Source organism: Condylostylus longicornis, unplaced genomic scaffold (genome assembly GCF_029603195.1).
Source record: "Condylostylus longicornis isolate FDR11 unplaced genomic scaffold, ASM2960319v2 ptg000205l, whole genome shotgun sequence".
Taxonomy (NCBI): Eukaryota; Metazoa; Arthropoda; class Insecta; order Diptera; family Dolichopodidae; genus Condylostylus; species Condylostylus longicornis.
In genome coordinates, this window is record NW_026578173.1 from 128,340 (window position 1) to 155,769 (window position 27,430).

At 29.7% G+C, this 27,430-nt stretch overlaps 1 protein-coding gene across 2 annotated transcripts in view; it reads left to right on the top strand.

Moving 5' to 3' along the window:
- The window catches only part of LOC129616434 (histone deacetylase 4), a 174,987-nt gene that overhangs the window by 118,476 nt on the left and 29,081 nt on the right, over positions 1-27,430 (top strand). For both annotated transcript variants that reach the window (XM_055532059.1, XM_055532060.1), the window contains 2 exons: positions 17,088-17,158; positions 17,869-17,999. In XM_055532059.1, the coding sequence (XP_055388034.1) occupies positions 17,088-17,158; positions 17,869-17,999 (202 nt within the window). The remainder of the gene's footprint in view (positions 1-17,087; positions 17,159-17,868; positions 18,000-27,430) is intronic.

Genomic DNA, 27,430 nt, shown 5'->3' on the forward strand with positions numbered 1-27,430 from the left:
ATTTATGTGTTTCTTATTTAAAGTAAGGGCCAAAGACTGACAATCAGTAATAATTTTAAACCTAATACCAACTAAATAAATTTGAAACCTACGCAGCGCATAAATTATCGCTAATGTCTCAAGTTCGTAACTGTGATAGTTCTTCTCAGCCTCTGAAGTCCTTTTTGAAAAATAGGCCACAAGATGAAACTTACCATCCCCCTGTTTTTGCATTAGTATAGCACCGTACCCTACACCACTACCATCGCAATGAAGTTGTGTCTCAGACAAAGGACTGTAAATTGAAAGCACAGGCGAATCCAATAATTTGCTCTTTAATGTTTCAAAACATTCAAATTCAGACGGACCAAAAATAAATTTACATTCTTCCTTAACCAAATCGTATAAAGGTTTTGACACTTTGGCAAAATCCCGTATAAATTTCCTAAAATAAGAACAAAGACCCAAAAAACTCTGCAAAGATCTTATACAAGTGGGTGTAGGAAATTCTTTTATCGCTTTTAAATTATCGTCATTTGGTAGAATACCATTATAAGTAATTTTATAACCCAAATAAACAATTTGTTCCATTAAAAAAGAGCATTTATCGAGCCTAATTTGCAAAGAGTTTTCCTTTATAATATCAACAACATCACTTCAAACTTGATAATTCAAGTTTCAAAATGTTCTTCTAAAGTCTCCGTAGCAATCATTAAATCGTCAATGTAACTTAATACCTTACCAGTTGAAATTAATGGTCTAAATATTTTTTTCATGTACCTTTCAAAAACTGCCGGGCGTTTTTTAAACCAAACGGCATCCTTTAATATTCAAATTGCCCGAGAGGGGTGATAAAAGAAGTGTACTTAATAGAATTTTCAGAAATTTTTACGTGTGAAAACCACCCCTCAAATCAATGACGGAAAAATATTTTTTCCCCCTAAGTCTGTCAAGGTGGTCTTCTATCAACGGTAATGGAAAATTATCTTACTGTTATTTTATTTAATTCGCGATAGTCGACACACAAACGCAATTCCTTATTTTTTTTCGCTACGAGTACTATTGGGGAAGCATATGGTGAACTACTTTCACGTATAATATTTCGCCTCAAAAGATCATTTAATATTTTTTCCAATTCTAATTTATGGGAATATGGCAACCTTCGTGGCGTACAAAAAAAAAGGTTTATGTTCGGTCACAAGAATATCCATTTCAAATTCTTCATTATCACCATCCACAAACATATCTTCTTTTGCAAGAAGACAAGCCGGTAACATAATTTGTCTAACCTGATCTACGTACTTATGCGAAAAATCCCTATTAATGTTTAAATTTAAATAATTTTTGTCATTTTGGCCAGTAATATCAATGCACAATATCTCGCTAAGGAATTTTTCATTTTCAATATCATAAATTTTCGTACCTGTATACACTTGTTTTTTACTATTTATTACCGCACCTGCAATATTTTCATTTTCAAAATTATGCTTTACTTCAGCAAGTTCCAAATTACATTTGCTTAAAAAAATCTCTACCTAAAATTATAGGGTACGACATTGAGTTTTCTTTAACTACATATAATTTCAAATCATAAATTAAATTTTTAAATTCAATTTTTACTTTTGTAATACCTAATACATACAAACTACTCTTATTGATTCCATAAAATTTAAATTTGTCTGGATCCACTTTCTCTACTGCTGCTGGTATAACAAACCTTTCCTGTATTAGAGTGATGGCGCTTCCCGAGTTCAATAAAGTGAGTAAATGGTAGTTTATTTTCGCTTGATTAGATAAAAGAAAAATAAAGTTAATAAATTTTTGAAAAAGTTATGATTTGGACTAAAACTGTGAAAATTCTCGATTACGCTGATGTTATGCTCAGGACAACTGGTTGCCAGATGCCCAAATTTCCCGCAACGGTAGCAAGAGCCCTTTTGTCGCCTGGGTTGTGGACATTTAGCAAAAACGTGACCTTCTTGATTGCAATTATAACATTTCATTGGAGCTTTTGTGATTTTTTTCGATGCTGAACTTGCAAAATCTCGTCTTTTGTTTTCTAGTGATGTATAGGGACTTACACGTGTATTTTGTTTCATTATATCGTATTTTCGCAAAGCTTCTTATTGAATTATCATTATAAAGAATAGTTTTGTTTTGAATAGAATCGTTAATTCCGTTAATGACGTACTGGATGAGATCACTGTCGTCTATATTAGGAGAATATGCAATTTCTTGCATTAAAAAAAGATATTGTTGCCAGCCCTCATTTTGTTTTTTTTCCGATTACGTAATGCGTTATGTGCTTCAGCACTAGAAACTTTTCTATCAAATTCGTTAATTAGAGCAATTTTTAGTTGTTCATTCGTTTTTATGGAAACGGTACGTAAAAACATTTTAGCAGTTCCCGTCATGAGCATGCTTTTTCTGTATTTGTTTCCTTAGTTCCTCCAGTTCATTATCTAAATTACTCTGTCGTGATGTTCCTTTATGTAAAATTTCATCTACACTTTCGTCACTATCTTGATTAGTTTCGCTTTCATTTAAACAGCTTGCAAAATACCTATCGACCATTTCTGGCGTTAAACTTTCTATTCCACTACGTAACCTTTGAAGTAATTCAGCCTTACTACCTGATGTTTGCAGTCCTAAATCTCGTAACTTTTCTTTCAATGTAATGTAATTGGCTCCATCAAGAAATTTTTCTACTCGATCATTCATTTTAATAAAAATTTTTCCAAAATATTTACTTACATCAAAATAAATTATCGCCGTAAATTCAATAATATTTAATATTAACTTAAATTGTTAATTTTTTCTCTTGATAACTCAATTTTATCATAAAGCAAAACACGTGTAAAGATATATACATATACTTGTACATACAAAATTCAAGTCCATATGGAAAAAAAAATTCTTCCAAAAAATGTGACCTGGTAAAATTAATTATGCAGTTATTCTTTTTCTATTATAATAAATTTTTTTCTTTTATTGCAAATATCTAAGCAGGTATAAAATAAATTTTGTTTTTCATAAATGTTTATAATTTTGTATATTATGTACGTAGGTACATGTACTTCTGATAATTTCAATAAAATTTTTCATATATAAATTTACTTATTAAATTAATTTAAAAGGGCACGTGCTTCTATTCACTTTACGTCCATATAAACTTGCAATTAATCCCACTTCTGAGATTTTGTAGTAAATTTTTAAATAAAAGATTTAATATTTTGATTTAATTATTTCGTTGAATTTTAATAATATTTCATATTTCATATAATACAATAATAATTATTATTCTTTAATTTCTTAAAAGTTCACAATGAAATTTATAATTAATTCATAAGTCTTAACTCAATAAAGATCGTACGAGAACTGAACTGTATATCAAACTAGTTTAATGCATAATCATTCATTACTTCAATTTTGCATGTACATTACACAATACAAATGATATTTATAATACCTATTATTCATAATTACAAATTGCTTACATTTTGTTAATATATTTGCGATAATTTAATTTACATATTTACATCTTTACTTATAACCTATATAAAATTTTTGAAATTTAGCATAAAATGTATTTCGCCTAATCAAACACTCGACCAATTACTCGATCAATTTACTTGACCAATTTACTCGATTAAATATATGACAATGACAGTTTTTCATAAGACATCGTTTACAAATCGCGTAAAATTTGACAATTAAATCGTACAACTAGTCGAATGAGTGTTTATAAATCAAATTTGATCTGGATATATATATGAATGTAAAAGTTGTGCTTACTATCAACAAAATCTGATATATTCAGACATAACCGACCGCACCTAGATGTGTCCGATTTTACATCTTTTACCATATTTTTAACATATCAACGAACGGATTGATGAAATTTTTTGATATTTGATATAATTTTTTGATATTTTTTGATTTGGATGTTACCAAAACTAACTAGTAAACTTTTCAGGGAAATCGGGTGGCTCAAACCAAAATTCTACAAAGAACCAAATTTATAGTTTTCTAGGTATGACAGCAAAAACTTGTTAACTTCCTTAAAAGTGAAAGGAGTTGTTCAAAAGGAATTTTCATAATCTTCTGTAACACTGTCATGAAACTAGGCATTATACATTGCAATCGGTTATTTGCTGAGCATATCTTTTTGTTTCAACGGTAGTTCTTTTTTCGAATTTCAAAATAAATTCCATTAAATTTCCGCCGCACAATTTGTTTCTTATTTATAGAAATTTTGAAAAACTAAAACACAAAATTTCAAAAACCGATATTAATGCGACAACTGATAACGCAAATATTCTGTAAATAAATAATTAAAAAAATAAAAATCAGCTGATCACATTATGATCACACTTTGATATTTAATTGAAAAAAAATTTAATGGAAAATATGAGAAGATTTTACTTATCTCATACGATTTTGTTTGATTGAATTGGGTGTTTGCAAATCAAATATGTTTAAAATTTTGATCATTTCAATCTAAATAGTACAATTTTGTTTGATTTGTAAACAATAGCTTAAAGTTTGTTATTTATTTATTTATGTTTAACTCAAACGTTTTATAGCAATTAACGTTAAAGAGCACGTATATATATACATTTTTTTAGACTGCAACAAGTAATTATTGACTTTAACATTAATTTAAAAATTATACAATATAAAAACTTATTAGCACTAATACTCCATTAAATAAAATAAACAATGAAAAACTAAAACAAAAATTTGTTAAAATAAAAAGGTATTATGCTATACTCAACTATAAGTAAAAAGAAGTATTTTTATCGTATCTTTCGTCAGCGAAAAGGCAAATCTGTGTTTATGTTTGTTCTTACTTTTATAATTGTAAAGGCGAAATTTGGTGGGATACTTGTTTCAAATTTGAACATTGTTTCAATTTTTCAAGGACCAACGTCATAGCTTTGAATAACTATATTCGAGAAGTTAATTTCGTTTCTCTTTTTTCTAATTTGGAGCTCGATTAAATGGTGAGAAGATTTTATGACGTCAAGCCTTTAACTTATGTATCCGATTAAGAGTGATTATCCGTTATTTCCGTGACCTGTTACTTCTTCCCCACCATTTTTATAAAGGCTGAAAAAATTGAGAAACAAAAAAAAAACATAGCTTGAGATTTGTACTTAAGACTTAAAAATGGATATAAGAACAACGAATTTATATATCTCTTTAATTTTTATAAGGTTCAGTTAAAATATGATAATTACCTTATTGATATGGGATATCACATGAAATCTAATCTAAAATCTTTTTGGAATTTTATTAATTCCAAAAAAAGTCTGATCAATATCCATCTTTTATGAATTAGAAGACCTATTCTTCTCATAATTCAATACGCATTACAAATTTTTTTCCAGATAATTTTCTAATCTGAAAGATTTTCCGACTTTTTCGATTTTATCAATGGATTGCTGTATTAAGTAAGAACCCGAGTAAAAAATATTTAGACGCGGTTGAAACAAATCGGGACCAGACAATGTTCCTCCAAGGAACGGTAACCCTTTAAAAGCAGCTCCCTTTATCTGTTTGGTCGACTCTCATTAGTCTGCATTGTTTACTCGCTCACTCTCCTTTTGTTATTTTTCAGAGTTGTGGAAGAAGGTATTGAACAGTTGTGGAAGAAAGCGATATGACCAATTACCGGTCGATAGCAAAGTTATCTGCTATGCCTTAATTATGTGAACTCATGAGTTTTTTTTTTAATCTATGACCACAGTTCAGGGTTTTTAGTGCGAATATTTAAATTTGCGACCACGTTGTAAGAAAAAAATCTGATGTGGTCAGCACATAACCGACCGCAATGTGTATTGTCTAGTTAAGTAAAAGTGTTACAGAATATTATAAAAATGTCTGTTAAATACATCTTTCCAATTTTTAGGACAATAGTAAACTTATAGTTGACACACTTAGAAAAATGTAAATTTGGCTCTTAGTAGAGTTTTGCTTTGTGCTACCCGAATTCTCTGAAATGCTCGCCAGTTAGTTTCGGTAACAACCAGAACTCAGATATCAAATTTGAAGAAATTCCATCAATTCGTTCCGTTGATATGGTGAAAAATGTAAAATCGGCCTGCAGATCATTTTTCGAGGCCTGATCTTTCCAAAAATTTACATGTTCATTGTTTTAATACGAGGAATTCAAATACTAAATTTCAATGAAATCGGTTGATTTTTTCTCTTTATATACACAAAAATGTATATTTGGCCCGTAGTAAACGTCTAGTTGCCGATGCCTGATATTTCCAAAAAATTTACATGTTCATTGTTTTAATACGAGAAATTCAAATATTAAATTTCAATGAAATCGGTTGGTTATTTCTCTTTATATACACAAAAATGTATATTTGGCCCGTAGTAAACGTCCAGTTGCTGATGCCTGATTTGTTGCAAAAGCAAGAAATTTTCACGGACGGTCGAGCAAAACTCATATAAGAAATTTCAAGTAAATCGGTTGAATATTTTCTTCAAAATGGTGAAAAATGTAAAATCGTCCCGCAAATCAGTTTTCGAGCCCAGATCTTTCCAAAAAAATTATATGTTCATTGTTTTAATACGAGGAATTCATATATTAAATTTCAATGAAATCGGTTGATTATTTCTCTTTATATACACAAATATGTATATTTGAACCGTAGTAAACGTCTAGTTGCCGATGCCTGATTTCTTCAAAAACATAGAAATTTTCACGGACGGTCGAGCTGAGCTTATATATAAAATTTCAAGTAAATCGGCTGAATATTTTCTTCAAAATGTTCAAAAATGTAAAACAGGCCCGCTAAAAAGTGCAGTTCCCGAGACCTGATATATACCAAAAGTTGATCAATCCGTGCCATGGTGGAAATAAGCTTACATATAAAATTTCATCAAAATCGGTTCAGCCGAACTTGAGATACACGCGTGCACCACAGACCGACAGACCTACAGACCGACAGGTTGCTAAAAATAGTTTATTTACACTTCCCTACCATGGAAAAGTACGTTCCCACCGAAAACTCGATGTGCAAAATTTGTTACCATCACATAACCTACCTATTGTATACACAATACGGTCGGTAAAAATATAAAAAAAATTGCCTCTATGTAGTGAGTATAAAGAAATAATAACGTTTTTGCTACCTTTAATAGCTATTTTCTCGACATAGTAATTTTCCTGATATTGCGAAACGTCGCAATGAACATAATAATTTTGTCAGTCGGTACGTCGCTTTTTAAGTTCCAAAAACAAAATTCTTACTTAATTTTGGAACCATTACAACCCAACTTTTATTAAACTTTATCGTTCCAAAAACCTATTGAATCTATTGAAAAGTCCCCATTACTTAATTAAGTTTAAGCTATTTTGCAGTTCCAAAGCAGTTTTGGCTACAAGAAATTTTTTCACAAAAATTAATTTGTATTTATTTACACGAAACATTGCTGGGAATTGCAGTAAAGTAACTATCAGTTCTCTTTGGTTGATACAATTTTAAATGTTCCCGACATTATACCAATATTTTTTAAAATTAATACTTAACTCCAAAAAAAAAGAAAATAAAAATATGTTAAATTTAATGTGCTTATACTGATACAAAATGAAAACATAAGCAATAATTTTTAAGTGTGAATCAAAATTTAATATTTGTTCTCCCGCTCGCTTCAAGTATGCTTTCCTTTTTAAACTTTAGGTGGCGAGAGGGTCAATATGGTACTAAAAACTTTTTGTGACATATCACACATTGTGACTCAGAGCTACGTTGCAGGGGCTTTCTTTATCCACTTTGTCATATTGTAGTACCAAAGGCCGCCTTTGGTTACCATGGAGTTGCAAAAGGTTGAAGTAGACATTTTGCTTTTTATATTTACAAAATTCAATATACACAAGGGTTACCATGTTACTTTATTAGCAATTGTTATAGAAAGCTGAAATATTTCATAAATAACATAGCTTTTTAATAACTAAGTTATTATTTAAGTTATATGAAATTACTTAATTATAATTGTATGTTTAAACAATAATCAAAAATATTTAAATATTTAAAAAATTAGAATCGTTTATTATAACTATAATTAAAGTATACAAACATATCAATTTATTTTTCAAAGTATTTTTTAGCATCATTATTACGTTTTATCAGCTATTTCAACTTGAGTTAAATTTTGTGACATCTGTAGCTATGGAATAAACGCCAAGAAATTTAAGTTGGCTAAAATAGTTGAACTGTTTAAGCTCGAGCTTATAAACGCTAATATGAATTAGAAATTGTACAAAATTGTAAATACATACATATATATGAGGTAAATTATGAAAAAAAGTTATATTAAAGCGTAAATTGTAATTAAAAAAGCTGAAACCAAAATGTAAAACCAGAAACTATTTTATAGACTTAGAATTTCATACAAAAAAAATCGTGAACATTTTATTTTTCTACTTTTCAGTTTTCTTGGATGAGAAATTTTTACTTTTCAGTTTTTAAGAAAAATATACTGAAAATTATAAAATATATAAAAATATTCAAGTAAGTACAAAAATCAAATATTAAAATTGTAATTTCTGACGTGAACTAATACTCTTTCTAAACAAGTAAAAACGTTCTATGAAACCATTCTATAGAAACTTCACGTATATGTCTGACCTATAATTGGGCACAAAACTGCCAAGTTTCATGAATCTGACTTTATTATTTTTCCAAATATTTAAAATTAGCTTTTGGTGTTTTATGGCAGGTACCCGAACCTGTCAAGCAATTCCACTAAAACTTCACAAATATATTTGATCTTTAATTGGACACACAGCTGTCAAGTTTCAAGAATCTGACTTTATTATTTTTGCAAATATTTAAAATAAACTTTTGGACTTGGCAATTCAACCAAAACTTCAAAAATATGTCTGATCTGTAATTGGACACAGAAGTGCCAAGTTTCATGAATCTGACTTTATTATTTTTCCAAATATTTAAAATAAGCTTTTGGACTTGTATGGGAGCTACTCGAACCTGTTCAACCAAAACTTCAGAAATATATCTGACCTATAATTGGATACATGACCACCAAGTTTCATTAATCTGACTTTATTATTATACCGTATGTAAAAAATTTGCTTTTGGAGTTGTATGGCAGCCACTTGAACCGGTGACACATGTATACAAAATTTTATAATTATATGTTTATTAGTTTTTGAAATATTTAAAATAAACTCTTTGAGTTATATGGCAGCTACCCGAACCCGTTGTCCGAACTAGTCCAATTACAATAGGGTTCGTCCTTGGCACAAAAGAAACAACTTGTGAAAGTTTGGTGTCGATTGCATTATTCGTTTTTGAGTCATCGTGCGATCGGACGGACGGACGAACATGTCTAAATCAACGCAGAATTTCACGCTACTGACTGCATTGATATATAGACATTTTGCCATAGACACTCACACATAAATATTTACTTTTAAGTTGGCTAAAAAAGTTGGTTAAAACTTTAAATGGTTTGTAAAGAAACTATTTTATAAGTGAGAATACTGTTTTTAAAAAAATAAAGGCGTTAACATAGTGCTCGAATTCAAGGATTGATTGCATCATTTATTGTTACCTCATTCATAGAAACTAGCTTTGAAAAGCTTCGGAAATATACGCTGCCAAAAATTAGACTTTTACAAATTTTAATGTCTTTACATCTAACAAGCCTCAATACTCAATTTTTTTCACGAAATATTACGAATTTTTGGCTTCGTTCCTGTTTTTTTCTTTAAAAGCTACTGATTGCGTCATATTTTTTATTATATTTTTCTTTTTTTTACGTAAAAAAGAGTTTAATATTTCAAAAAATCTTAAATGTGTATAATCAATATTATATACATTTTTTAAAAAGCTTCCCAATTTAATTCTATTGCACGAAAAAAAAAGGTAGCAGGAAAGAAAAAATGAAAAAAAAATTCAAATTCATATTTCAGTATGATTTCAAATGTTAATGAGGAAAGATGTATGATTTTTCATGCAGATTTTGTATTTCCCAATAAGGTAAGTTGAGTAGTGTCGGCTAACAAAAATGTTAATTAAAGTAATATAGGTTGACACATTTCAACAATTTGAATTATCTCATTTCGGTTATTTGTACGTTACTTATAAAATTGTTTCAAACAATTTAAGTTAGTTTTTAAGTTATTAAGAATGAATATGTATGTACCTACTACCAATCAATTTTTTTTTAATAATTATTTTAAAACTATTTGAAACATGTTATATTGAGTGTTCCAAAAATGTTGTTGCCTTCTTTTATATTTTATTAGCAGGTACACAAAAGCAATCTATTTATAAAACGGCCCTGCCTGTGCATGAATCTTAATAGTAAACGTAAACGGACAAAAATTTACATCAGTACCTACTACCTGTCATTTTACAATAGGAGTTTTTGAGTCATTTGCTAAGATACTATTTATTTCAAAAATAAAGATATTCGAATACGTTCATAAAAATATATTATTATCTTTTCCAAAACCTTTTAAATATTTTTTTACTTAGGTAATATATTAAGTTTTAAAAAGTTTTCTCACAAAAAGAGGTAAAATTTAGAAGTGTATATAAAATTTGTATTTAAAAAATAATATTTGATTGTATTTTAGATATTATTTTCCAATTCCCTCTTCAAATTTTTTCTTTACTATGTATTTATATCAATATTTAATAATTATCTTTCATTAATTATATTTTCAACTTGACATCACAGGTACTTCCTATGAGAAAAAAAAACTGTTCACCTAAAATAATGAAATGCTTTCAGTAACATATAAAACGTTTAAGGCGAAGGTTGTGCTTGTTGTTTTTCCGCTGTTTTATATGTATTTCAAGAATTTTAAGATTATTATGAATGAAAATATTAATATATTTTTTTGATTTTTTAAATATATTTTCGAAATTTTATCTGCTTTATAATAAGTGTGAAATTATTTTAGAGGGGGTGGAGTTGGAAAAAAGTTTTCATTTGTATCTTTGTTCTATAAACTTATTTATAATATTTAAACGATATTTAAATATTTGATGTGACCACAACAATTTACAATATTAATAAATGTGCGGTTGTTAGTTACACTCGCAGATCAATTTAACTAAATGTCCACCCGCTATGTGAAAAGGTGGGGTAAAGTACCTAATGATCTATATATTCTGAGATTTACATATGTGTCATTAATTCATTCAAACTTGGAATACGCAAGCCAGGTTAGGGCATCCTAGTATTTTGTTCACATAAAGAGAATTGAGTCGGTTCAAAAAAACTTTATTAGATTTCATCACATGGTCTAGACTTATATGATCCTTGAAATCTGCCACCTTACGAGAACTGACTTGAACTATTGAGCTTTAAACACTCTAGAATCTAGAAGGCTTGTCGCAGATATTTGATTCTTTATTCAATTAAAAAATTGGTAAACTGATAGAAAAGAAATTTTCCAAGCAATAACCGAATAAGGTTCCAGGTTTTGATCTCATTCATGTTGAGATATTAAGAGAACTGCCGAGATATCGACATTTTTTGAAAAAAGTGATAAACCTGAAGTATGTTCCTAGAGCTTGGAAAGTATCAGTAGTTACTATGATAGGAAAAGCGGGGAAACCTTAAATGAGGTAAAGTAATATAGTACATTTTCTTCCCACCAATAATGTGAAGGCTAATGTCGATAATAGAAAATGAGAAAATAGTTGCAAACCAACAGTTGGGTTTTACAATGCAGCATGCATAATAACTATTACATAAAAAGCATTAAAAGAAGGGTGAATATGTTCGATTATATTTCCGGACGCATTGCAGACGTTTGACATGGTTTGGCACGATAGGTTTATTATTTAAATTTAAGAATTTATTTGAATCATATTTATCTGACAGACTTTTTCAAATTAAATAGAATGAGGATGACTCTTCGCTCCGGGAAATCAAGGAAAGACAGCATTCTGCGTCCTATATTATATATGCTTTATGCAAGTGATATGCCAAATTTAAGAGATTTAACTGTGGCTACATTTTCCCACGCTACAACAATATTGGCAGTGGGATCTTATATTGAAGAATCGACAAAAAATTACAGAACGCAAGCAGCAATATAAGTGAATAGATAAATAAATGGAAAATGAAGCTAAATGAAAGCAAAACTGTATGTAAATTTCACAAACTAAAATTTAGTAAACCCACCGAAATTGAATTTGAAATGTGCTAAATATCAATCTAAAAAACACAACGAAATACCTTATTATTTTGGATGTCAAGCTCTGATGGGAAGAACATATCAAGAAGAGAATAATAGAATTAGGAAACAAATCTCTTTTAGGTCTTTTATCTATATAATCTTCGGCAATTTTGGAAGCAGCTTGTGAGTATGCATTAATTGTTCTTGTAGTTCTTTCATGATTACCAACAGGCAATTTAAGCCGACTTTTATTCTCCTTTTTTGTAATGCCTTAGTCACTAAGCAGATTTGGTAAGTAGCAAGGTGTGCATCGTTACATTTCCCACACCTGGCCTAAATTATCCTTTTTACTATATTCTTCTGTCATGGAAGCATTTCTTCTATGAGGTTCAACTTTTACTCTCATGTGCTGAAGATATCCGTTTTATATGCTTATTTTAATTATGCCTTCAGCATTATCGAAGGACAACAGGAAAAGAGGCAACTTTTTAATAATATTAACGTCATTTTCTTTTATTTTTTTAATTTTATTTATGACATCCACGCATTACAATCCCTTTTGAATAAGTTCATAGTTAGTATCCTGTGGCTTACATGATGGACTTGGGTTTCTGATTATTACTTTACTTGAGCTCGTCAATTTATTTTTGGAAATATGCCATTTTATTTTGGCTTTATTACCAGCTTTAGTTATTATTTTCATTTTCAGCATTTATTTTTAGTTGATCATGTTAACCCTCACTTAAGTACTTTCCTCTTTGAGGATTCTTATTAACTGCGTGTTATTAATTAACTTAGTTATATTACTCATTATTACCGGTTTTGGTTTATGCTTTTTCAGTTGAGGATTTTTCTTTGGTTCTCTACTCTAGTGTTTTAGTAGATAAAGTTGATTTCTCTACTTTAGTGCTAGTCGTTTCTATTGGCGGTTCCATTTTTAAACTCTTAGCTTTTTTTTAAGAAACTAGTAGGTTTCTCTAGCCAACTTTTTCTCATCTGTTTCGTACACGACCACAGTACAGTTATTTTGTCTTCGGTGCCACTTGAAACTGCATTCTCCTGTGCCAACCAATATTCTTAGACTTTCTGCCTTGAGTTTTCAGATCCATTCTTCAAGCTTCTTACATAGATTTTCCAAATCGCTTGTACGCGAATCGGTCGCTGGTCGACTTTCCTAATGTAACAGTTTTTCTACATTACTTTCACAGGATTAACTTTTGTTTTTTTTTTTTTTAGTTGCTTTCTCTATAACCTTCTATGGATTTAATTCTAATTTCTCGCATAGAGAAGACCTTGCAGCCTTTGGCAAGGGTTTGCCAAACGGGTGCATTAATTTGCTTAGTGATTTATTTTTCCACTGGTGACTTCTCTGAACGTCTTGAACATTCAGTCAAGCCACCGTTGACAATGTAGTATACCACCACTAGATTAAGCTTAATGGGGTAGCGCGACTTATTAGAAATAAATTGTTACCCATTACTTCATTCTCGTTAAGATTCTCCTGGTTGTGCGTTCACCTTGGCCTTTTCGGCATGGTTTGAACCTGCCAGGCCCTGATCTGGAGTTCATTGGTCTAACTCGTCGAGACATTACTGTATGTAAAGAAGCCATTGGTAATGAATGCGTTTGTATAATTCATATGCGTTTGCATATTATCCTTCCAACTTCATTTAATCTTCAAACCCTCAAACATCCGAGATGTCACACGAATATTTTTTTCCTAAAAAACTGCAATAAATCACTTCACAAAAGTAATTTTTATAATATTGACTTTATTTAAATAAATAGCAATGTGATAAAAATAATTTGTGAAAAATATCACATGTTTTTTCGTTTATGAATGTCAGGACTCAGAAACAGTACTTTCATGAAGAAGCGATTTCAAGCTTTTAACCATATATGTATCAGGGGTTTTTGGTATTTTTATAATGCTTATGCAATATGTATCACATAAAGCGGTTGGTTTTGTGCTGGTCACATCACAATTTTTGCAATTGCTTTTATTTTTGCTTGAAAGCAAAAATACTTTACGCAGGAGACAAATGCTGGTGAAAAAAATTTCTATTATCTATACTTACTGACCAAAAAATTAATCCGATGGCCGATAGAATTGCAAAGATTTTTCTGCTTGACATATTTTAATTTTTTTTTTTTTGAGTTTAATTTTACGTAATATTTAAAATATATTTGTAGAAACGGATTTCTTGATTACCTTAAATTTTTTTTATTAAGCGATTGTAGTACGTTTTGTTTGCCTTATTTTTAAACGACTTATATCTACCATTATATCCAATTTGTTTATGTCATCTTCTGATATCTTCATACAAGTTTCTTGTTTAGGTTCTTTTTTCCTTTTTTATTAAACAAAAAAATCTTTGATGATCGTATTTCCGACACGTCTATATACCTTATAAATTGAAAGCTTTGTTGAACGTGTTAAAAAAATACGTATAGATATTTTACTGTTAAGTAGTCTCGATTCGAAAAATTATAAAAAATAATTAAGAAATATAAAGCAAATGTTACAATTACTAAACTAATGCATATTATGCAAATAGTGTAGTTCTGACTGTGTCAGAAGCATGGCATTTAAGCACAATATAGCGTGAATTCTATAGTGCGGTTATAACCTACGCTTTACAAATATTACATTCCAAAAAGTTTATTAAAAACTCTTGACATTGTACACTTTTTCTAAATACGTAGAATCAATTCGGTAACGTTTTATAGTATGTATCAATACGGTGACACTATTATTAGGGTTAGTGTCAAAAATACTCATTGTATGCGTATCATATTAAATCATCAACTTTTTTTGTGATTTTGTATTGATGCAGAGTTTTTTAAATATAAGCTGAAAGTTAAATAATTCATTATTTTAAATCGACAACTGGTAAAAATTAAACTAATCAGCTATTTTTTGATAACATTAATTTCTAATAATGAATTAATTAAAAAAGGGGAAAATATAACCGAATTAATATTTGTAAATGTTTCTTTATATTGAAACTTCCGAAGCTTAATCGAAATTAAAAATTTTTCTTTTAATAGCTTTTCAATGGTTAATAATTTTAATATTTTTACACAAAACCTTTTCAAAGTAAACGGCAAAAAAATATATGATTTAGTGCGTGCAAAAATATCAGAGTATTTTGCATCAGCAAGGTAAACACATCACAGCTTAATGGTATCATTATCATCATCAAGTTATTTTTTGATTACTTTCCGATTATACCCAATTTTACGTAAGTTTTAATATGTATTATGTGATAGATATATAATGTAAATAAAAAAAAATATGTCAGCTGCCATCTGAATTGATCATCGAAGGTAAGAAATAATAATAATTCTGTTTTCTAATTTGTGGAATTTTTGTAAATTTATCTAAAATAAGAAGGAGATAATTAGAATTTTTGTTTAACAGTGAAAGTAATTAAAAATAATAAGTAAAAAAGTGTTGAACCAATTGCAATTTACAAAAATTTGTTGTGAAATAGGTACGTTGCATTTTATGTTTTTTTGTTATTGCCTTTGTAGCACTTTTCCAAAAAATTTTTGAAAAAAAGTGCTTATTAGTTTCACTCTGTCCGTTTGTCCGTCCGTCCGTGCACACTTTTTTTGTTCACAAAACTTCTAAACTCTTGAAGATAGAAAGCTGAAATTTAATACGTGCATAGATCTTTACTACAAACTTATTTCCGTAGAACACAATTTTTACCTCCCCTCTAGAAGTTATACCCCCCCAAAATCCTAAAAATGGCCGTTTTTAACTATTTATTGCAATGAAACCATAAACATTTTAGAAATTTTTCAAACGCAGAAAGGCAATGGGTTGCTTCCCCTATCGCGGTATACTATAGTTAAACTTTAGAAAAACAGAATGGCCGTTCAAATTTACCGTTATCTAAAGTAATTTTTTTCCAAAGTTTTGCTTTTGTTTTTCTTCTAAACCCCAGCCTGTAGAAGCTTGAAATTAGGGGCTTTTAGATATTGACAAATAGTTCATTTCGTTAGAAGAAAATTTTTTTCCATCTCCACCCCCTCTCAAATTATCGCCTCTTGAAAATTGTAAAATTTGAATTTTTGACACCTTATATTTCCGAAACCGCAAGCTTTTTCAAATTTCTATAAACGCAAAAAGCTAACGGTAAATTCCATGACATTAAAAAATATAATTATTTTTCTTAACTCACACAATTAAACCTTAAAATCGAGCATTATATTAACCCCTCTTTATATTAATTTTTGCTTTATTTCAAAGATTGCATATTTGCATCATCCTAAATATATGCAATCCTAGAAATAGTTTTGTATATGAATGAAAATAATTTTGATAGTGTGATAGGTATACCTAGACTGTATTTAAAAGCAGAATTTTCACTTTTGGAAGGGAAAAGTGCTACAATACAAACCATTGGTTTGACTCAACTTTATTACATTTCATTTTACTTTACGTATTTAAATTTTTTCGTTTTTCTAATTAAATTTTCTATTTTCAGGTAAAATCAAAGACAGATCAAATAAGTGCATATATCTCATAAATATTTATATTTTAAAAAACAATTCGTATACTTTGTTATTTTTTGTTATTTTTTTTTTCGTTTTTTGCAGCTAAACAAATTTTGTGATAGGTTGTATAAAATACAGTAACCTACAGTAACATAACATTTTATTTAACAATAAAATTTGAATTAATTGTCTTTTGTAAATTAAAAATAACCTAAGCAAGGGTACAACGGTCGCAAAAGAAAAGAAAATTATCTAAAGAAAATTTTAGAAGAATTTTTAACAAATTTTAAAAAGAAACTAAAGCATATTATGTAGAAAATTCATTAATAACTTTCAAAAATAATAATTTTTTTATAATACGAAAGTTAGAAAAATTCAAATTTATGTAATTGTTTATTTTTTACACTTTTAAAAACAGAGCTTCCTAATAAATAAAAAACAGACGGCTTCAGCGAATGGAATGACGACTCAATCTCCATATAGAAACCGGTAAGAAATTCGGGTTTTTGAAGCGTGTTGCTGATTCTAGATAATGGATTTATACTCTATGACGTCATAGTCTATGATGAGGCAAGAAATTTTTGTTCGACTACTTTTGACGAAAATGTCCATGGAAGATGAAAAAGCACCTTTAAAAAGATTATTTTTATTAAAGTTTTAAGCTTGTTTTTATTTATTTGAATAAATTTTTTTAAAGCTTCAATCTGACAGAACATACCACATACAATATATCATCTTTCATGGTTTGAATAATATAAATTTGCTTTGGTTATAATAAATTCGTTATGAAAAAATATAGAAAAAATTTAAATTTTTTTTATATTATAGAAAAATTCATATTTTATTTTTATTTCACATAAATGAAAACTTATAATTATTTTCAATTTCTTAAGTTAGCTTTATTTCAAAAATTCTACAAAAACTATTGTAAAATATTGCCTTTCTTTTGACCTTCAGACGATTGATTCATAACTAAAATAACTTAATTAATATATATTTTCAATCAATTTATAAAAATTTTTCTTTAAAGTTCCTCTTCATCCTTCAAGAACATTTTTGCCAAAGTGGTAGGACAAAATTTCATATTTGCTCACACGCTATGGCATCATAGATATATACTAAAATCCCTGAAGTTTGAAATATTTTTTGAATGTATTAATATATATTTTTTAATTATTTTGCTTTTCTGAACTTCACAGGGGAGTAGTTAAAAGTTCATCTGGCGAATCATTACCTGCCGGTGCAATAGCAACTGCACACCCTTATAAGATACCACAAACATCTGCTGCAGCTTCAAAATATGATTTAGATTTTCCTCTTCGCAAAACTGGTAAATACATTATATTTAAGCTTTTTTTCAAATTCACCTCCACTTATTATTACTTATTTTGATATCAAACTTTTCAGTTGAAGGGCGTTTACCAAAACTGTAAAATTTTTACGCAGAATATGTAATCTAATTTTTGGTTAAACATTTCGGTAAACAAATATATAATGTAGACCGGCAATTTTATTTCAGTCATCTGTGTACCTTTAATTACAAAAAAAGAAGAAACAATTTTCCACTTACATTTTAATGTTTCTCTCTTATGCTTTTTTCAATGCATACTGAAATTTTTTTCTGTGAAAATATGTTAAGTTGTTGTCAATTTCTAGTGTTTTTGATGTAATGATTCAAAAAGAATTTAGTACATTCTTACTTTCGTTAAAAATTCAGGTTGTACCAAAATTAAGCACGTCAAATTGAAACCTAATGAACAAATTCATATTATGAAAACGTTTACTTTGCAGTATTTTGTACTAAATATTTTTGTTTTTTTTTTGTTTATTAATTTTTTTTCCTAAAAACTTGTTGCAATAGTATAAAACTTTGGATTACGACCTTGTTCCAAAGATACCTTCAATAATTATTTTCTATTTAAAAACTGACAATCTATCCTCTAACTCAAAATTAAACGAGAGAAATTAATATATGATATATTAACACAATAGCGGAAATTGAATTAAACTATATCAATATTATGGTTATATTATATTATGTTTGTTATAAATATAATTTTATTTATAAAACTAAATAAAAATAGTTTTTTTTCGGGGTTAAATAAACAAAATAATATTTTGTATAGTTTGTATGTGAACACATTACATAAAATAAATAAATATTTTTAATGTTAAATAAAATTAACAGTACTAAATTTGAAGCATTTGCAATAGATCTTCATTGACCATTTTCGATTCCCCGCTACATTCAATCCATTTAATATTTTCATATTTCTTTAGAGTTTGTAAAGCTGTGACAACATATTATATGCCACTTTACAGAACTAACATACGTTCTTATGATTAACAAGTTGTTAAGAAGGTTACATTTTTATCTCATTCTTTAGTTTGGACTTTGTGATATTTATTAAGTGGTTTAGGTTAAAGCTCGTCACTTTTTAGCACTACTACATGGCAAATTTAAAAGCAAAAGTAAAATACTTAATTTTTTAGTAGAATAATTTCAAAATATATATTTCACTTCGCAAGTAAAATATTTCACTTTAAAAGTGGAATACTTTTTCAAATTAAAAAAAAAGGATTTTTTGACAAAAATATTCCTCTTTAGCAACACTGCTCGTTACAGTAGTTTTGAAAACTTCCAAACTAAGAGAGAAACTTGAAAGCACGACCTCATTTTATATGGGATTTTTTGAATCGAAATGGCTAGTTTTTAGAGTATTTAAAAAGTGAAAACTTTTATATTAAAATCTTTTAAAATTGATTTATGTTAATCTATTTTGGTTAAAATTATAAAACAAATGATTAAATAATAGAAATAACTAATCTAAAGAGTTTAAATTTTTTAATTCTCTTTTCTCCCTAATTTAACAATTTTCCAATTTAAAAAAAATTTAAAGAAATATAATAAAGTATGATAATTTTGATTTTACATTATTCTTATGAGCTAAAAGTTTGGAGGGTTATTACTTGTAAGATAAAAGAGAATATGCGTTACAAGTATTTGCGTGAACCTGTAAGGATAACTACTTACGAATAGCAACAACGTGTAATTGTATATTTTTTATTTTTTTAATATTTTGATCTAATTTTTATTAAAATCTTAATTATCCAAGATAGATGTGTAAAATTTATATATATAAAAAAGAATATATATAAATAATTAGAAAATTATATATATTCTATTTCTATGTACAGAATACTATACATATAATGTCTATTAGTTTCAAAAACCCAACATTGCCATTTTTTCAAAAACTTTTTCAACTACAACCTAATAAAATAGAACGTATATGTTATAATTTAGTATACAATACAAGCAACAACTCGCGCTATTTCCTGTTGAAAATGTTGTTTAAAGTTTCCTATTGGTCGCAAAATGCTACATTTCCACAGCAATGTGTGTAGGAAAAACCATTACTTCCTTAACAAAGCAGTCAGGTTTAAAAAATCCACAATTCTTTTGCAGCTTCGACCTATATAAAAATGGGAATAACAAAAGCCCACTAAAATTTAAAAAAATCTGATGTGGTCAGTACATAACCGACCGCAATGTGTATTGTCTAGTTAAGTGAAAATGTTACAGAATATTATAAAAATGTCTGTTAAATACTTCTTTCCAATTTTTAGGACATTAGTAAGCTTATAGTTAACATATCTAGAAAAATGTAAATTTGGCTCTTAGTAGAATTTCGCTTTGTGCTACCCGAACTCCCTGAAATGCTCGCCAGTTAGTTTCGGTAATAACCAGAACTCAAATATCAAATTTCAAGAAATTCCATCAATTCGTTCCGTAGATATGGTGAAAAATGTAAAATCGGCACGCAGATCAGTTTTCGAGCCCTGATCTTTCCAAAAAATTTATATGTTCATTGTTTCAATACGAAGAATTTAAATATTAAATTTCAATGAAATCGGTTGATTATTTCTCTTTATATACACAAAAATGTATATTTGGCCCGTAGTAAACGTCTAGTTGCCGATGCCTGATTTCTTCCAAAACATAGAAATTTTCGCGGACGGTCGTGCTGAGCTTATACATAAAATTTCAAGTAAATCGGTTGAATATTTTCTTCAAAATGGTGAAAAATGTAAAATCGGCCCGGAAATCAGTTTTCGAGCCCTGATCTTTCCAAAAAATTTATGTGTTCATTGTTTCAATATAAGGGATTTATATATTAAATTTCAATGAAATCGGTCAATTATATCCGTTTATATACGCAAAAATGTATATTTGGCCCGTAGTAAACGTCCAGTTGCCGATGCCTGATTTCTTCCAAAAGTTAGGAATTTTTGCGGACAGTCGAGAAAAGCTTGTATATGAAATTTCAAGTAAATCGGTTAAATACTCTATTCAACATGTTCAAAAACGTAAAACAGGCCCGCTAAAAAGTGCAGTTCCCGAGGCCTGATATATCCCAAAAGTTGATTAATCCGTGCCATGGTCGAAATAAACTTACATATAAAATTTCATCAAAATCGGTTCAGCAGAACTCGAGATACACGCATGCACACACAGACCGACAGACCGACAGACCGACAGGTTGCTAAAAAATAGTTTACTTACACTTCCCTACTATGGAGAAGAGCATTCCCACCGAAAACTCGATATGCAAAATTTGTTGCCATCACATAACCTACCTATTGTTTACATAATATGGTCGGTAAAAATTGACATGACAAATAGTTAAAAAATATGTTGGTTTTTTTCACTTAAATTCTTAGTTGCATTTACTTCGTATTTTGAAAAGGTATCTAATTACTTTTAAGATCTAATTCCTAAAAACCAAAATTTATTTTAAGTAGTGTTGAAAATAATAATGAAAACAACCGAATAAACCTACAAGAAAAAGAAAAGAATATAAGGTATTTAGAATTAAATTTAGTTTTAAATTATTGTTTTTTAATTTTGAAATTATTATGACTAGATACATAATGAAAGGATTACCAAAAATGCCAACTTGCAAACATTCAGGATAAAATTATAAATGCAAATCGATAAACTGTACAAATGCTCTTTCTGTTATAAAATAATTTTATAATTCTGCAAATAAAATCGAAAAAATAAAGGTTTATCGATTACGTAGAGTGTGTAAGCGCCATTATTTAATATAACGATGCCCAAAGAATAACGTGATGGAGAACGAACAAGCTGTAAATATACTCAAATGAAACATAGTGTTAAGCTGTTTACTTCGAAATTTAAAGTTTTAGATATACATTATTGTCGTTCACGAATTTCTGGTCGGCAATATTTTATATGAACTTTCTGTAAATAAGATGCACAAAATGTAAAACCACGACTGCTCTCAAAACCTTCGAGTAAATTGGTAGATGTAAAAAAACTATTGTCAAAACATTTTGGGGATGATTGGGAACAAGATGATGAATTAAAATTTTATCGAACGGTTCTCAATGCTGATGGTGAAGATATATCTGTAGAAAATGAAGATCAATTATTGTGCAGTAATTTTGATCATGATATTGATCTCCGAATTTAGTTATTTTATTTTTTTTTTCATAATTTTAAGTGAATGAAGTGTTGCTATTTAACTATTTTTATAATGTAGTTTTTCTTTGTGTTTTTATTTTTGTGATACGAAGTAACTTTAAAAATTTTTAATTCATGATGTTTAATTTTTTGTCTATTTTTTTAATGAATTGTTGCAACCCGTTATACTTTTATAAGTTTAATTTTATCACTTTTTTTTATCATAATACAATGAATTTAAGTTTTTAATTTGAAATTTAAAATAAATTTTTTGAATACTAATGAAAAACCACTAAAATGAAATTGAGTCAAACCAAATGTTTGTAAAAAGTAGCACTTTTTTTTTCAACCAGTGAAAATACTGTTTTTACAGACAATCTAGGTATATACTACATTATTAAAATTACTTTCATTTATATTTAGAAATTTCAAAAATTGCATACATTTGGGATGAATAAAAAAAATTCAAAAAGGAGTTAATATAATGCTCTAATTGAAGTATTAATTGCATGTGTTGAGAAAAATAATTATATTTTTTATTGGCACAGAATTTGCCCCTAGTTTTCTGCATTTATAGAAATTTGGAAAAGCTGGCAGTTTTGCAAATGCAAAAACCATTAATTCCTATAGTTGGCCACAAAAACCATTAATTCCATTTTTATACCCGTACGAACTTATGTTCGAAGAGCATACTAAATTTGCCTTACTGTTTGTAACGCTAAGAAATGACGGCCCTAGATATAGACCCAAGTGTATGTTTTTGATCGTCGTCAAATTCTGAGTTGATTTAGCATTGTCCGTCCGTCAGTCCGCCCGTCCATCCGTTCCAACGATAATTCAAAAACTAATTGAGCTAAGTTCACCAAATTTTCACAAATGATTTATTGTAGTAAGTGCCAGAACCCTATTTAAATTGGACATGATCGGGGTACCGGTTCGATAGCTGCCATACAACTTCAAAATTTAGTTGGCTATATCTCAGAAACTATATAAGCTGTTATATTGAAATATCACACAATCGAATATATTAGTAGGGCTAATATGTCTGATAAAAGTCTTTGAAATTGCTTGGCTCCTTCTTGTACCTGCCATACAACTTCAAAAGTTATTTGGCTATATCTGTGAAACTATAAAAGCTGTGGTATTGAAATGTCACAGAAACGAATATTTTAGTAGGGCCAATGTGTCTCATGATAGTCGCTGAAATTGCTTGACTCCTTCTGGTAGCTGTCGTACAACTTCAAAAGTTATTTGGCATTATCTCAGGAACTATGAAAGCTGTGATATTGAAATTTCACACAAGCAAATATATTAGTAGGGCCGATGTACTTGATAAAATTCGTTAAAATTTCTTGGCTCTTTCTGGTAGCTGCCATGCAACTTCAATACTAGTTTGGTACACACAGTTTTTAAAAAATACATAGTACTGAAATTTTGCATAAATTAATATAGTAATGCGGCAACTTAAAGTCATAGTCTGTCCCATAGTCAGTCATGGAATATTTATTCGCACATAGGATTACAAATTCGTACGGGTATCACAAAGTTGACAAAGTCAACTCTATTTGCTGTTGTTTAATTTGAAATAATTCTGAAAGTATCGGAAATATATTTTGCAGCTTTTGCTGGGAGGTTGCTTTCTTTAAATAAAGTAAAAAAAATCTGATGTGGTCAGCACATAACCGAACGCATTGTGTATTGTCTAGTTAAATGAAAGTGTTACAGAATATTATAAAGATGTCTGTTAAATACTTCTTTCCAATTTTTAGGACAATAGTAAGCTTATAGTTAACATACTTAGAAAAATGTAAATTTGGCTCTTAGTAGAGTTTCGCTTTGTGCTACCCGAATTCCCTGAAATGCTCGCCAGTTAGTTTCGGTAACAACCAGAACTCAAATATGAAATTTCAAGAAATTCCATCAATTTGTTCTGTGGATATGGTGAAAAATGTAAAATCGGCCCGCAAATCAGTTCTCGAGCCCTGATCTCTCCAAAAAAGTTATATGTCCATTGCTTTAATATGAGGAATTCATATATTAAATTTCAATGAAATCGGTTGATTATTTCTCTTTATATACACAAAAGTGTATGTTTGGCCCGTAGTAAACATCTTGTTGCCGATGCCTGATCTTTCCAAAAAATCTACATGTTCATTGTTTTAATACGGGAAATTCATATATTAATTTTCAATGAAATCGGTTGATTATTTCTCTTTATATACACAAAAATGTATATTTGGCCCGTAGTAAACGCCCAGTTGCTGATGCCTGATTTCTTCCAAAAGTTAGGAATTTTTGCGTATGATCGAGCAAAGCTTATACATGAAATTTCAAGTAAATCGGTTGAATACTTTCTTCAAAATGGTGAAAAATGTAAAATCGGCCCGCAAATCCGTTTTCGAGCCCTGATCTTTCCAAAAAATTTATATGTTCATTGTTTTAATACGAGGAGTTCATATATTAAATTTCAATGAAATCGGTTGATTATTTCTCTTTATATACACAAAAATGTATATTTGGCCCGTGGTAAACGTCTAGTTTCCGATGCCTGATTTCTTCCAAAACATACGAATTTTTGCGGACGGTCGAGCTGAGCTTATATATAAAATTTCAAGTAAATCGGTTGAATATTTTCTTCAAAATGTTCAAAAATGTAAAACAGGCCCGCTAAAAAGTGCAGTTCCCGAGGCCTGATATATACCAAAAGTTGATCGATCCGTGCCATGGTAGAAACAAACTTACATATAAAATTTTATCAAAATCGGTTCAGCCGAACTTGAGATACACGCGTGCACACACAGACCGACAGACCGACAGACGGACAGACCGACAGACCGACAGGTTGCTAAAAATAGTTTATTTACACTTCCCTACTATGGAGAAGTACGTTCCCACCGAAAACTCGATATGCAAAATTTGTTGCCATCACATAACCTACCTATTGTTTACACAATACGGTCGGTAAAAACTAAAGTTCATACTATTGTCATGCTTTATAAAGCAATAAGGAGGTTTTTCCAATTAACTCAAAATTGTTCGTTATGGCAATGTCGGGTTTTCGAAACTTGTAGACATATATATATTCTATCTACATTCTATAAATATGTATATATTCTTTTTTTCTTATTTTTTTAAAAAAGAAGTTAACGAAATGAACGATGAACGAGATCTTATGATCGCTCAATTAAAATTAATTGTTCTTTCAGAACGACTCAGTGAGATGAACGATATTTCTCATCGTTACAACCTTCACCTTCGATATTTTATATGGTACTTTAAACTTTAGTGTCAAGTTCAATTTATAATTAATGAAGAATAATTATTGAATATTGATATAAATGCATAGTTTTTTTTTCTACTAGGTGAAAAAATCTCGAAAGACGAAGAAGGACGGCTCTATCTGCCTTTTTCCTCCGGCAGTGGGGGAGCGTGACTCCTACCCTGAAAAATCACCTAAATTCTGAACGGATAAAACTGGTTCTACAGACCAACTATTACCTCCGCGCTAACTTGGTTTTTCCGTGCAGGAATTAAATACCTTCCATAAGGAAATTGGTATTTCACGTTAAATCGAATGGTCTTGTTCGTTTAAGTCTTTCTGTCATAACGCTATTGTCTAGCAGCCGAGCTGCTTCCATATTTACATGCTGTTCTAGACGAGCCCTATGCTTTGTAGCACAACTTCCAATTTCATCCACAATCAAAGGAATTCCTGTGGATATCACTGTTACATACATACCATGGCGCATTTACCATGTCCCGTAGAACTTTATTCTGGAAGGTTGGAATTTTGTTAATGTGAGTCTTCTTGGCATTCCACAGTTGAATGCCATATTGCCATATAGGTTTAATAATTTGGTTATAAATTAATATCTTATGGATTTACGACTTAGAAGCCAATAATTTTCTCTATATTTATTTTCTAATTCTATGTGCTTCTTCTTTATATGCTCTTTCCACCTAAGCTTGACATCTAAAGTCATTCCTAGGTATTTTGCTGAGTTATGGATCGCTACGTTCGTTCCATTTACGTTAATTTGTGGTGGATTCACTATTTTCCGATTGGTGAAGTTTATGTGAACAGATTTTGCTTCATTCAACTTCACCCTCCAATCTCTAGTCCACTGGCTTATTTTGTTAATTGCCTCCTGTAATTTTTTTGTCGAATCGTCAATGTTCGCTGCTACTACCAATATTGTAGTACCGTGAGCAAAAGTTTCTATCGTTGCATTTTCTTTTTGTGACAAATCACTCGTGTAAAGATTGTACAATGCTGGGCCCAATATACTGCCTTGAGGCAAACCTGCCTTTATTTCTCTTAGTTTCGAGTATTCAGCATCTTGTTTAATTCTAAATAATCTATCAGCTAAGTAAGATTCCAAAATTTCCAGAAATGACGATGGTAACATTTGCCCTAACTTAAGTATAAGGCCCCTGTGCTACATCTTGTCGAATGCCTGCGCTACGTCTAGAAACATAGAAGAGCAGATTTCCTTATTTTCCAAGCTTTTTTCTATAATATTTGTTATTCTTTGGACCTGGTCTATTGTAGAATGTTTTCTTCTAAAACTAAAATTGATGGTTCGGTATAAGGCCCTTATTTTCTATTATTAGCTTCAATCTCCTTAATAGCAGCTTCTCAAAAAGCTTAGACATCATTGGTAACAGTGAAATGGGTCTGTAAGACTTTGTTTCCCTCAAAGATTTCCCGCGTTTGGACACCATAATTACCTCCGCGACTTTCCAAGCACAAGGAATATACCTTAAATCCATAGCTACATTCATGATTTTCGTCAGATGTCCCAATGCCTCGTCTGGTAGCTCTCTCAGTACTTCCGCAGTAACAAGATCAAAACCTGGCGATTTTTTCAACTTCAGGGATCTTATCTCTTCCGCAACCTCTAATTGAGTAAGTGGAGCTATGCTGCCTGCTTCATTTCCGATAGATTCTATTAAACTTACATCTGAAGTTATTCCGTTTGGCGTGAATATACTTCCAAGCGATCAGCAAACAATTCGGCCTTCTCCATATTGCTCCTCGCTCAACTGCCATTTGCTTTCATCAGTGGAGGAGCGTGCTTAATTGGTCTCTTTTTGCTCCTTGCCGCCTTCTATAAGGAATAATTCGTTTCCCTCGTAGCTGACAAGTTCCTTATATAATTTTCGTATGTTGCCGATTTAAATTCTTCAATTTTTCTTTTAAGCATCTGGGAAAGTCTGTTTAAAACAGTCCTATCATCAGGGTGACGCGAAGGTTGCCACCTACGTCT